The sequence below is a fragment of the Delphinus delphis genome, chromosome 18 (assembly GCF_949987515.2).
Source record: "Delphinus delphis chromosome 18, mDelDel1.2, whole genome shotgun sequence".
Taxonomy (NCBI): domain Eukaryota; kingdom Metazoa; phylum Chordata; class Mammalia; order Artiodactyla; family Delphinidae; genus Delphinus; species Delphinus delphis.
Window position 1 is genome coordinate 3,957,638 of NC_082700.1, and position 14,048 is coordinate 3,971,685.

Genomic DNA, 14,048 nt, shown 5'->3' on the forward strand with positions numbered 1-14,048 from the left:
GGAGAAGTCAGCGTAGGACTCCTGGGATAAAAATGGAAGCTGGGTTATATATATCTAAAGGCTTGTAATTTATTAAAATAGAAGTTATTGAAACACTGGCAAATACAGTAAAAAGAAAAAAAATGCTAGTGAATTATGAGCAGACATTAAAGCCACTGTCTGTTAAGAACGTGGATCTCAGACCACAGGACAGGCCCTGGCTCTAGACTCGGAGAGACCTGGGTTCACATCCTGACTCAGCCCCTTACCAGGTGACCTTGAATTGGCCACGTAACCCCTGAGCCTTCATTGCCTCATCTGTAAAATGGGAACAGTTAGTGTCTCCCTTGCAGGGGTTTTTGTGGGGCTTAGAAATCATGTACGCGGGAACGCCCAGGAAGAGAGGTTTAATAGAAGAGAGGAGAAGCAGAAACCAAGACCCACCTCTTACTTGTGCCTGAGGCCAGCGGTGTCGCCTTATTCAAGTAGGAAATGCTAGGGGAGGGGTTGGAAGAGGGGAGGGTTGGTTTTCGGCTACTAATACACAGGTCTATTATTTGGGAAACCCTCGTGGGGACTTTGGAGCTGTTGCAGGGTGTGCTAGTGGATTCTTATGTGCATCCTGCAACGTATCCCTGGAGACGAAGAAAAGGTACCTTAACAACACGCCCTACGTTCTGTGAGCGGGTGGAGATGAAGCCTTGAAGGGCTGTACAGTCTCCATCTGTAGGTCTCTCCAAGGGACCGTGAGGCTGGCACGTAACGAGGGCTCCAAACCACTGGAGGAGGGAATGCAGATGGACTGTTGCTGTGAAGTTTCTAGTTTCCTGAAAGAATCGATCCATTTTAAAAGTAGAAGCATACACCTTAATTGCTCAGTTTGGTCCTTGGGATGGGTCGTTGGCCATCCTCATTTGGTTATCATAAATTCTTTATGAAGTCAAGTCTTTTCTCCCCAAGAACATTTTTTTTCTGTTTAAAAAAAAAAATGCAATCTGAACGTTGGTTAGAGGAGCCTTAAAAAGTAACGGCAAGAGTGAGAGAGAGAGAGAAATGCAGAAGGAATCCCTGGGGGGCCGCGGGCTGCTGCTCAATTTCAGTTGCAGTTGTCAGAGTTAAAGAAAACAGTGGAGAAAATGTCTCATCGAGGGGTCCCCGGACTGCTCTGCTCCGGAAAGGCAGCTGAGGGATGGAGCGCAGCCAGCTGGCTGGGGCTCAGATGCCGGGTGCCATGCGCCAGCCCCCGAGCGCACTCACTGCCTCGGAGTCATTTTACAGGCGGAGCTGTTTCCAGAGCATCACGGGGCCCTGTACAGATGTTTGGGGGTTGGGGGAGCCAGGTAGACTTCAAGGAAGGAAGAAGCGTGTGTTTATTTTGGAAGGTTTGGTCCAGGGCTCCTGGGTGTTTGGGGAGATGGATGTCTGTGAGCACAGCTAACAGGGTGCTGGGTACCACAGCCCCGCGAGGGAGGTGCTTCTGCTGTCCTGATCTTAACGGCGCGGGGCGGGGGAGACTGAGGAACGCAGAGGGCAGTTACCCCGTGCAAGTGTCACAGTCTAAAGCTGAGAGGCACAGTTCTGTCCCAGGTCCGTCTGAACCCAAAGTCCTCGCTCTGCTCTACCTGCTCAGATGCTGAAAATCCCCCAGAGCAGCAAGAGTTAGTAGCCCGAGGGCTTCCCTGGGGGCGCAGCGGTTGAGAGTCTGCCTGCCGATGCAGGGGACACGGGTTCGCGCCCCGGCCCGGGAAGATCCCACATGCCGCGGAGCGGCTGGGCCCGTGAGCCATGGCCGCCGAGCCTGCGCGTCCGGAGCCTGTGCTCCGCAACGGGAGAGGCCACAGCAGTGAGAGGCCCGTGTACCGCAAAACAAAAAACAAAAAAAAAGAGTAGCCCGAGGCCGCTGCCTGGGGGGCAGGAACTCTGCTCCCCAGCACGTGCTCACTGTGACTTAGGGGGAGGAGAAGAAGCACAGCGGCCCTGTCCCCACGAAGAATCCTTCTTGTCCATTCTGTATCCGTTCTGAAAGCAGACTGAGAAGCACCCCAAGAGATCCAGTGGGTGCATTTGGCACCTAAGTGGTTAACAGTCATTGTAGCTAGAGGTGCGTTAACTGAGGATGCCCTTCTTCCAGTGGGGCTGTTAGCACATCAAAAGGGTACTTTTAAAACCTCACTCAGTAGTACAGGTGAGAGGGGAGGGGGGAGTAATGAAGTGTCATGTGTCACCTAGCCCAGCTCCGTAAGCACTTTTTTATTATTATTCTGAGAGAACAAGAGCAATCTGACTACATTTCGATACCAAAAGCTGTGGCCTTAGCAAAGATCTCAGCACCTCAAACCTCAGTCAATCTGTGAAAATCGGCATAGTAGAAACCTCTCTGGAGACACACCTTTAAAATGAGTTACGTCCATTATGTGTTTTAAAACAGCCCCAAGTTTTAAAAACCAGTGACAAAACAACAACGCTTCCAAATTTCCATGGAACCTTTGTCAACTGGGGAGACGGCTCCCTATTTTCAGCGGGGCAGTTCAAAGGTCATTTTCCTATTTTCCGTCAGCAATGAGAATTCTTATGGAGTTTCATAAACTATTTTAAATAGTACACATTGTTGGAACATGTTATTTTTATTTTTTTCTCGAAAAAATATTTTCCAGCTTTATTGAGATAGAAGTGACAAATAATATTGTATGTTTAAGGTGTACAACATGTTGATTTGATCCACTTATATCTTGGAAAATGATTGTCATCATAGCATTAGCTAACACCTCCATCCCATCACAGTGACTATCATTTCTATAAAATCGTATTCTTAAATGACTGTATTCTTTGCAAAATACACCAGCCGATGATCTAGGATGTAGCCCACAAGTGTATCTTAAACAAGGCCGCCTCCCGTCGCTGGGTCAGCCAAGGATGGATTAGAGGGGGAAGGTGGGACTTGCAGAAAGAAAGGACCTGGATAATCCAGCTCCTTCCTGTGGTCCGCTTGGGCCACTGGCGTGGGGCGGGGAGGGCGATGAGTTAAATTTTTTGTACGTGTAAGTAATATGTTTTCTGTATGAGAAATGGGAACTAGAGCTAGCCAAAGAGATACGAAAAGAAAACTGCAACGCACGCCCTCGATAGACCATTTTGTGCCTTTTTCCTGACGTGGAAGCACACAGGGGGCACACGGGTTGGTGGTCTGCACAGTCTCAGTGGATCAAGGTCTGGACCACTGAACTGCATTTGAGGCCCCGGAACGTGTGTGGTTTTTTTAAGGTGAGGAAATTCCAAAACAGAACTTACGAAAACTATGATATGTATTGATGTACACTGACATATATACAGTGCTTAACACTTAAAGATGCAGCGTAACTTTTGGGTGGGCAGCATCAGGAGATCACATCTCAGGTTTAATTCTGAGACGTGGGCCAATCCTGCGTCCTTTCCCACCCCTACCCTTGTTGCCGGGGGAGGTCCCCTTCAGACGCTCAGAACCCATCCGTTTTATTAGCAGTATCGCATCACACCTCTCTATGTCAGCATTACAATTCTGCATCCCTTTAATTGCTACACAGAAGTCCATTGGGTGTTAGTAAGTATAGTGAGTAAGCCCTCTTCTGGGACACTTATTTCTTACTTCCTTTGACGGTACGGCACTACGTGAATACTCTTGTACTTGCTTCTTTACTCAAGTTCTTACCTGTGTCCGTAGGATGTATTCTGAGATGGGTAATAGACGGGGCAAAACGTACTCACGTATTTTTAAGGTGTTAAATTGCTCTTCCAGAAAGCTGGCAGTCTTGTTTTTAGAAAAGGGAAGCAAGGGCTCCAGGGCCAGGGTCGGTGTTCAACTTTACCCCAGATCTCACTGCTTCTCAGTTTTGCTGTCATAAAGTTCCGACACCACAGACAGGGCTACACGCTGGGGTTCAGTGGCAAGACTGACGTGGTTAGGTGTGGGCTGGAGCAGAACACATCGATTGTGGTAGAATCCAGTGGTGAGCACTTAGAAAAGAGAAACCAGTGAATGTGAAGGCTTCTGTCACACTTAACTTCGGTCCCTGTCCGAGTAGTTGGCCACTGCTACCAGCTCCACCCTCGGGCCTCGCTCACTCAAAACAAAGTTTAAGGACTCTGCCTTCCTGGCTCCGATTCTGTTCAGAGCAAAATCAACTCTCCCCCTCCCCCTTCCTCCCTCCCCTCCCCCTCCCTCCCCTCCCTCCTTGCCTCCTTCCCTCCCCCTGCCTTGGCCCTGAGCCCTCTTTTCAGGTCCTCACCTAACTGACAGCTGCCCCTGTAACTCTTCCTTAAGACCCTCTCCCGCTTCTTCCCAAATTCTCTGTGACCCTGCATCCTGGGAACTGGGAGTCTCATCGTCGGAGGCTGTGTCTCCCCCTGTCATCGCCTTCCCTCTGTCCCTGTAGCTGTTGAAATCCTGCTTCTCTTCCCATCACATCCCACACTCTGTCGCTAAGAAGTCTTCCCAGGCTTCTAGCCTTCCTCTCACCCCCAGAGCATACGAGCATGACACATCCATTCCACGTGTGATGTAGGAGACACCACCCCATTTTAAGTTCCTTGAAGACAAGGACCGTAACCTGTTCACCTTCCTCCTCTGGGTGCTGAGAACCGCTCTGCCTTGCACCCAGGTGTGGTTACATCAGTGAAGGAGAGCAGTGAAGCACCAGGAACTGATGGATACGTGGGTGGTTGCAAGGCGCCTATGGAGTGAAGTTTATTTCTGTGGAGTCTGGCGGCTCCAGCATTTCTCCAGAGGAGGGGTTTAGGACAGCATATTCTGACCAGAGTGGGGGTTCGAAGCGCTTTAGAAAAGGCGACAACACTCGTCAAAATATCAGGATGGAGACAAGAGCTGATGAACATCGCGGCAAGGCGCTCACCCTGCCGGTCCCCTTCCCGTTTTTCCTGGGTGTATATTTCAGCTTTCACTAGTTTAATACGTTCTATTGCTTTTGTGTGTTGGGGCGTGTTTCACTGATTAAATTCTCTCTCTCTCTCTTTCTCTCTTTCTTTTTTTGAAAGAGCATTAATACACATGTCACTTCTGTCTCTTGCAGGCAGCCATGGTCCTGAGCTCTGCGCACTTCTGGCTGGGATTATTTCTGGTTCCTACCGCGTGTCTGATGGAAGATGTGGTGTGGAAAGCGTAAGTGAAAGATGAAGTGGTACCCCAGGTCTTGTCCGATGCCCTCCAGTTAGTCCTCAGTGGGCCCCAGCGTAGGCTATTAGATGCTGTGGGACTTCTGAAGAAACACGTCTCCTGCCACCTGCCAGAAACGGATATAAAGGATTTGGGGTTGTGTCTTTTTTTTTTTTTTTCTTTTAACCTGTGCTTCACCTTAATATGAGAATATAGTCAAAAAGGAGTCAGGCTGTGTGAAGGTCAGGAGAGATGTTGCTTGTACACGATTATAGGGGAGAATTTCTAAGTTTAGAAATTCCATCAGGTTTAAGGAACATAACTCAAAATTCATTTCTCCTTCTATCTAAAAATCAGTGCTCTGTGATCACAGATAGAACCTGGCTTTAAACCCCATGCTTTAAGGGAAATTGTATGTTTATGGAAGTCATTTCAAATCACCAAATACTGGAATCAAGTGTTCTTCATTTCTCCAAATAATTCCCAGTAGGAATCCTTCAAATATCATTCTTCTGAAGTGTCCATTTACAAGTCTATGAGAAGATTAATCACAAGGATGAAATTATAACATAGGTTCGATAGAAAATAATTCATGCTCGATTTTCGTTTATACGTTTCAAAATATATCATCTCCTAAGTATCTTATGTACAATGTAAAAAAAAAAAAAGCTACTGAGTTCCAAGATAATGTAAATTGTATTTCATCTGCGAGGAAAAGATGGAATACTCCAAAATGAGGTCATATCGATTTTTATTTGGGGTAGGCCTGATGATACCTCCTACAGTTGCCAACTTCCCTGAAAATTGCAACTCCTGGACTGGCTTTACTTTGGGCAAAGCATAATTATTTGGGGCCCCTGAGGTAGAGAGTTGAGACTTCATTCCAAACCTTCCAGGAAAAGACATCAGATTTCATTTCTCTCTCTCCCTTCCTCCCATACTCAGTGAGAATTGTTCTTGCCTGACAGTTAAGGATGTTCTTGGAAAAAATCTTCATCTTGGCATTATCTTGACAACCGATGATACCTAATGTGGAGAGGGAAGGGGACAGAGAGAATTTTATAGCACGTGTTTTAGGTGTTTTTTTTTTTTTCTTCTCTTCACTAAGTTTGACAACTGTTAGTGAACATTAAATAACTCTAATTTCTTAAATGCCTTGATTTACCACTGCTTCCATGGTATCTGCTAAAACTGTGTCCTTGAAGTAGCAGGATCAGAATCCTTGGAAATGAAGTTACAATGCCCAGGAAAGATGTTTTCTTAATCTCATAAATGAACTGGAAGAAAATGTTAGTTCTAGGATTTGCTCTCGTCACATAGCCCAGTTGCGGCACAGTATAGTTACCTTTGCCAAATTTCTTCAATTTTGCAAGATCATCAGGTTAGTTTCAGGTAAACAGAACGTGGTGTTGGTTACGTCAGATCACTTTTCAGTGTACAGGGGTTGAGCACAGTGATTTGATTAGAAATCAATCTCAGCCTATTTTAATTCAACTGTTAAATTAATGTCCTGAAAAACATCTTTGGTTGAGATCGAGATAATTGCCAAGGGAGATGCCGGCAGAAGTATCTTCCTACCATTTCAGAGTGTGTCTCTGCCTCTTCCTCTGCTTTCTGGATCTTTTCCAGTACATTCCAAGTAGACGTTCCCAGTCGCCATGAAGCAAATTATCTATTCCCTCCAACAGGATTTGTTTTTGGTTTTTCCTGGCACTGTAAAATTAGTGCTGTTTACATTTTAGCAAGGATACATCAAATGACACCGCTTCCAGCTCCACCATCTGGAAAGAGTAAAAGTCATTTCCTTTCCAAGGAGCTCGCCAGCCAGGTAGGAGCAGGGTATATTGTCTCATCGCACCTGCAGTGTCTGCCCAAAGTATATGCCCAATTTATAACATACAGTTAACGTCTACACTATACTTAGCCCTCTCCTCAAAAACAGGAATTGGGCCCGTTTCTTTGGACATGTTCCCTCTGATCACGGGGCCCATGTTTTACTTCCTGTCATACTACCAGCCTGAAATATTTCTTGTTGAGTCAAGGAAAATCAGAGGCTTCTCCCAAGAAGGAAAGCGTACTATGAGTTGCTTACCTCTGATGAGACCACGCTACTCAGCTGTCATTTCTCCTTCTTCAGCTTTATAAAATGTGTCCTCTTTTTCCTTCTGGCACACTGAACACAAATATTCATCCTGATTTTCCAGAAAATCGCCCGTTATTTGGTGCAAATTTTGGAATGTTTCTTGACACGCGATGTGCTAGGCCGCACCTTGGACTTGAGAGAAGAGTTTGAGTTGCGTGGTGGGGAGTCGGGCAGTAGCTGGACAACGTGGCTGTGGTGAGCCAGCTTGGGGCAGCATCCGGAACCTTCTGTAGGTTTGCGATGGTTCTTTCATCTCACCTTGGACCGATCTCTTTTTTTTTTTAAATATTTATTTATTCAGTTGCTCCGGGTCTTAGATGCGGCACGCGGGATCTTCATTGCCACGTGCAGGCTCTTCAGTTGCAGCATGCGGGGTCTGGTTCCCCGACCAGGGATCAGAACCCGGGTCCCCTGCGTTTGGAGCGCAGAGTCTTAACCACTGGACCACCAGGGAAAGTCCACCTTGAACCAGTCTTAAGGCTTTTTGGTTTTGTTTTGAATTTTGGTGGCTAACTCTATTTGGAAAGAGCTTTTAAATTCCAGCCCAAGGCAGGCCTGCCCTTTCACATATATTTCTGTATGCTCTGGTTTGCTCTGTCTCCCTGCATTTTCCCTTTTCTTTGTCCAGTCTCTCTCCCATTTCAGGACCTGCATTGTTAACAGTAAAGGAAAAAAAAAACAGCATGAGGTAACTCGGTCATTTTTTCCATGAAGTCTATCGAGTTTCTGATGAAGATCCATTATTAGTCTATCTTAAGTCAGATTTGGACACCGTATAATACCTCCTCTGTTATCCTGTTAACCAGAATTTTCATGAGGGACCAAACTAACACATCTTTTATTAAAATAACTGATTGATTGTATGTGATACCTGGCTAATGAATATTTTTATTACACGCATGAAGTTTAAATTGCCCAGAACTATTTTAATATCCTTTAGCTTACGTGCTTCCAAAATGTTTACCTATGACAGCATTTTTAGGTAAGCTGCCATGCACTTACGCTCATTGAGGAGAAATTCATTTATGTTGCTTTATAAAAATAATACAAAGCTCAAGGCCACGGAACTTAGGAACCCATCTCCTCTTGTCTAGCTGTATCTCTGGTACCTTACCAGTCAGCACACGATGCATTCAGCAAGTCCAGAATGACTTCATTTCCTTATTATAATCCCAGATAGGCAGTTCAATGGAAATAAAAGGTAATAAGAAATTCCTGTGTACAACGGGGGCCTTGATTTTTTTTAATACTTTCTAACTGGACTGATTTCTTTGAAGCACATTGCATTTATATTTTCATCCCCACTTAGAATTTACCATTTCCTTCCGACTTGCTTTCCTTCCGTAAGAAAAGAAAGAAAGAGTCCAGGAAAAAAGTTTCAGAAACAAGGAGATGAAGAGTGCAAGATTCTAAGCTGACTTATTTATTTCAAAAATCCCCAGTAACCTGGAGATACTCCTGTTCTATCTGAAGGCTCGCTGTGGGTCACCACACTCCCTTACAGGGGCTAAGTGCCCCTACCTGAGCCTTCCGTGATCACCTGGCCTCCTGACGTGGGGTTGGGTGAGCAGTCCTGGACCCCTGGGAACCAGCTGTCCACAGGTAATGGGAGAGATCCAGTTTCCATGCCAGTGGCTAACGCTTAGAGCCTGGCCTTTGAAACCTATAAGTATTAGATTTTAGTCCATTCATACGCAGACTTTGACAGGGGAGGTCTTAGAATCATTTCTTTAAGTAAGGCCTTATTGGGTAAAGGTTCTTGAGAAAATGGTTTTATTCCATTTTATTTTTTTTTAATTAATTTATTATTTATTTTTGGCTGCGTTGGGTCTTCGTTGCTGCGTGTGGCTTTCTCTAGTTGCGGTGAGCGGGGGGCTGCTCTAAGTTGCGGTGCGCGGGCTTCTCACTGCGGTGGCCTCTCTTGTTGTGGAGCACGGGCTGTAGGCGCATGGGCTTCCGTAGTTGTGGTGCACGGGCTCAGTTGCTCCGCGGCATGTGGGATCTTCCCGGACCAGGGCTCGAACCCGTGTCCACCTCTGCGCCACCGGGGAAGCCCGAGAAAATGGTTTTAAATTGCTAGCGTCACCTGTATGTACAGCAGTGCTTCATGCAGAAGGACTAACTGTGTTCTCACACTGGTTAAGCTCCCAGGCTGGCTCACGGGAACTAGCCTAGTGGAAATATTGACACTATAAAATTGGGTGGTATCCATCTTGGATATGGGTGCATTTTCATCCACTGGGAACGTGAACAACGCCCAGGAGCATCAAGATACTGAAATTATTTCCCTCTCAGGCAGTTTTGTGAATGAGTGGAAACCGGCAGCTCCAGCACAGTGGGTCAAGGCTCTCTTTGCTCTTGGCCCAGGCTGGACGTTTCCAGTGTGCTCTGCGCCCTGTGGTCCAGGCTTCCTGTTCCAAGCCTACTTCTTTGTGTCACCCTTCCCCCTAGCCCCCAGCCCAGAGGAGAACACTGGGGGCTGGTCTAGGGGTTAGTGAACCCTGCTTGCTCTGTGGGCAGGAGGGTGCAGAGCAAGGGAGGATGATGGAGTGAGGACAGTCCTGAAACAGTAAGCGAGAAAGCTCATTCTCTAGGACGAACCCGACATGCTCCACGGGACCCACGTATCTGGCGTGAACCCGTGGAGTGGGGCTGGCTGTTTACGCAGCTGGCTTTTATCCACACAGCCCCAGAAACCTGTGAGTTCAAAGGTAAAGTTTGGGCCCAGCGTATTCATTCATATTGAACGGTATCAACTGTCACATTCTTTTTGACTGTCTCCTTTCCAGCAAAAAGTTAAACGTTTTCTCATTTCTTGTTTCAATGAAAATGCCGCCATCTCCGCTTTGAACTGCAGTATTTTACACCCCGGAGTCTCAGGACATTGCTTGGTGTGGTTAAGGAATTATGTGTGAAAACCTGTGTGGTTCATTTCTCTTGTTTCCTCCGGGGAAATTAATGACTGACCATATACAGAGTCTCAGCCCCGATTCTCCCTCGGAGATGAACTTGGGGTGTCAGCAGATGACCGGGCGCTGTCTTCACAGACTTCCTTTCCTTGAAGGTGGAGGGCAGACGGCAGTACGTGTTTCCGTGGAACAGCTCACGTCTCCAGAGTGTTCCATCTCACTGTCCCACGTCCTTGAAGATGCGCTCAGTTTTGTTCTGATTCTGTCTCTGAGTCCGGCTACTTGGTGGGCTCCCCACATGCATTTGTACGGAAACGAACGAGCTTTTCAGAAGAAGGAACGCTGCCCTGGGCTGCTCCGTTAGGGCCCTCTTGCTTTTTATAGTTTTTCTTTTCCCATTTCTAACCTGTGTCTCCTTAAATGCCCTTTCTTCCCCTGTATAGTTTCCAACCAGCTGCTCTCTGTTTAAGCTCAATTTTAGGAAGACCTTTGCAATCGGACACTTATTGGAACATTGTTAAGGTATTTCTTAGTTTAATCAGGAAAGGGTGCAGGTAACTCTTCCTGCGGGTCAGGAAGCGGGGCCCGTCTGCAGTTTACACGGCTGGAAAGGCCAGACCGTTTTGTTACCCCATCCCTTGTTTCACGCCGCCGAGGCCTGCAGACATGGGCCCTGATGGTAAGTCTCTGCAAGGGAAGAAAGGAGATCTGTGTCCAGATATTTGTGTTGACCCAAATTTCAGGTCAAGGGTTCGGCACGATGACTGTGAACTCTGGCATCATAATTCCCAGTCCTGCTGCAACAGTGGCTCTTTTCACCCTAAAAGGAGAGAGAAGACTGTTACCCCACCCCTGCCCGCGCCCGCCCCCCCAGGCTCCTGATCTCACTGTCAGGGCACAGCCCGAGGGACCCACATGCATCCACTAGGGCGAGGATTAAAGCATCTTCTGGGTCTTTTGGTCCTGCAGTGAAAAGCTTTAGAGATTGACCCACGACTCTCCAGGTACCCCGGGCTTCTGTCTGGACGCAGGGGGCCTCAGCCAGCTCTGCAGTGACAGGCGATGCTCTTTAGGGGGGCAGCTTCTGACCCTCACGGCCCGAGTCTGTTCTGCAAGGACTTGGGGTGCTTCCCAGGTTGCGGAGGTGGAGCCCTTGCCATGCACGGGGACAGTGAATGTTCCATGTCCCCAGGCCTGGGCCCGGGTCAGCGGGCATGAGATGTGGCCCACGAAGGGAGCAGCTCATCTTCAAGGCTGTGTAAAGTTCACGTGTCATGTCCTTCTTGTCTCTTCCTTGTGACACAGGGCCAAGCACACCTGCAAGAAAACACTTCTGGAGGAGGTGCAGGAGCTGGAAAGGAAGTCCAGAGTGATGGGAAGAGCGATGCTCCGGGACAGTAACGGAAAGAGGTGGGCAGCCCCGGGCCGATGCCCTGAGGATCCCCTCTCCTTTTTCCCGCCTTTCGTTCCCGGGTTTCCTTCCCGCTTCTTGGTGTGCAGCGTGAGATGGGCTGCGTGAGGTGTAGATCTCGCCCTCTCAGGGGCAACGTGAAATCTGACTTTTGGGTCCCTGGGTCTGCCCCTGGGTGAGATGGGGGTTTATGTGGGGTCTGGACATGGGAAAACAACCCACGCATGGAAAATAGAAATAGTAGCGTTGTGATCTCAGGGGAAGTTCTGTGTTGGCAGCATTAGCAGAGTGTTTAAAAACCAGGCCTTTTGATACCAGGCCCAATTCTGACACTAAAGTGTATCTGCCCTGAAGGTTTGCTGGCTGAAGAATGCGTGTTACTCGTGTAGATTTGGTTACAGTTCATTTCGGGTATACCCGGGGTTTGTTTTGTTTTTAATGAATTTTTTTTTTGCTGCTGGGGCTGAGAAAGCCTCACGTGACCTACTGGCTGGTCCAGGGACGCAAGGGCTCCCGACCCCCCTTCTTTCTCATAGAGCCTCAGCTTCCTCCCCCCACACCTAACTGCTGGGCACGTGAGTAGGTTTTGTTTAATTGCATATGTTAAAATGTTATCAGATTGCATTCGGTTAAAATTTACCGAAGAAAATTGACCTGGGCCCAAGGAGAATTTGCAGGGTAGTAAGGAGACTCTTGCTGCCTTAGGGACATGAATGTCTGGGAAATTATGAGCACAACTCTCCTCTCCGTGCTTAGAAGGAACCCTGTAGCCAACTGCTCAAGAAACAAAAGTCTAGAGGTTGAATACTTCTGTTGTATTTATGTTCTGTTTTGTTTCTGTTCTGTTGTACATCTTTCAAAGCAGTGAAAACAAAGCATTCTGTTTGTTCTATTTTGCTTTTAGGAAAGACAATCCAAACATTTTCAGAAGTATTTGGAATATTATCTCAAATGACTAGATATTTTAGGAAAGGGGTTGAAGAGTATGGAGTTGAAGTTGTGGCTCCTGTGTGTGCTTATGACTTAATTTTACTGAGTCCATTAGTATACACTGTATGGCAGCTGTGCTTGTTGTTGTGAGTAGTTATCTATCAACGGGACAGGGTCACCGCCTGAAGCTTGAAGTCAGGACTGGGGCGGGCGGGGCCGGGCTTTAAGGGGGTCTGTGTGTAACGGTTACACGGGCCACACAGGCTAAGGGTGAGCAGGGCTCTTCTCCCCATTAGACATCGGGAAGCCTTTCTCGATGACAGGATGGGCTTTGAGGACGGGCAGATGGTAACGGACAGAAAGGATGAGGGCGTGTTTGCGGCAGACGCCTGGGCAAAGGCTTGAGTCGGACGTGTGGAGGGAAGGACCGCGTGCGTCCACGGAGCTCAGAGCCCGCGTTTGAATTCTGGTCCTGATGACCCACACGGCCTTGGGTGACAGATTTCCTATAACGAGACTGTCCTCGTCTGTTCTAGAAGAAGGTGAATGGCCGGCTGGTGGGGGGCATGTTGTGTTAGGGTTTTAATGGAACAAGGCGTGTGACGGCACGTTGACCCGTGAAGACCAGCACAACGTCGGGGGCCGGGCTTCAGTCTGGAAGAAGGGTCGTGACGCTGAAGGGTGTCGTGGGCTGTCAGCCTTGAGAGAGCTTGCGGTTGATTTAAAAAAATGTAATTTTTAAAAAATATTTATTTTTTTATTGAGGTGTCGTTGATTTACAACGTGTGTTAGTTTCAGGTGTACAGCAGAGTGATTCAGTTATACCTACGTGTGTATATATATATATACACACGTTCTTTTGCAGATTCAAAAAGAATGTAATGTCTAAATGCCCTTATCCTGTTCAAAATTCCCTTTTACATGTTCAGATGGATCAGAAGACAGCTAGAGTTTAAACGTGGTCTCCTGCCTTCTACGTTCTGGGATCTCTTCTGTGGGCGCTCTGTACACCTGCGACGGTGGTAGTCGATGGGAGTGTCTGTGAGCGGCTGGATGCAGGAGGTCCTCGAGGGGTCACGGCCTCCTTTCTCTCTGTCCCAGGATCTGGCCTCACTTTTGTGCTCCTAGGAAGATAGTTCAGGGGCCCCAGGCCTCCCACCATCCTCAGTGCCACCTCCCCGCACGCACGTCTGCCTTCTCCCTCCTAACGTCCCCCAGATCTCCTGGGTGGTCCATGTGCAGCCTGGGGAGGCAGCTGCTCTCTTTGGGAGAAGACTCTGCCCTCACAATTGTTCCTTCATCACCTGCTTGGATTCCTGAGCTGCTCCGGAGCTGCTGCGGGCTGGGGGAGGGGTGGCCAGCGCAGGAGCGCGGGCAGAGATTTCCGCAGCGCTGTCCTTCCTTCCGGAGATTCAGGCACTGACTCCCTCTTTGAGAGACCCTGAGTGTTCTGTCTCTTCTCTCAGCTCCCCGTGCCCGATTCCCCACCCCGTCAGATATTTGGGTTCATCCGTGCATCTCTCTCCCACT

General features: G+C 47.9%; 1 protein-coding gene and 1 non-coding gene across 2 annotated transcripts in view; one reads left to right on the forward strand and one right to left on the reverse strand.

Moving 5' to 3' along the window:
* The window catches only part of LOC132413675 (phospholipid-transporting ATPase IB), a 518,461-nt gene that overhangs the window by 454,759 nt on the left and 49,654 nt on the right, over positions 1 to 14,048 (forward strand). Inside the window, exons 34-35 of the mRNA XM_059995779.1 lie at positions 5,043 to 5,131; positions 11,483 to 11,587. Coding sequence (XP_059851762.1) covers positions 5,043 to 5,131; positions 11,483 to 11,587 — 194 coding nt within the window. The remainder of the gene's footprint in view (positions 1 to 5,042; positions 5,132 to 11,482; positions 11,588 to 14,048) is intronic.
* TRNAW-CCA (transfer RNA tryptophan (anticodon CCA)) lies at positions 7,649 to 7,722 on the reverse strand. Its single transcript has one exon. It is a non-coding gene; the product is annotated as a tRNA-Trp (tRNA).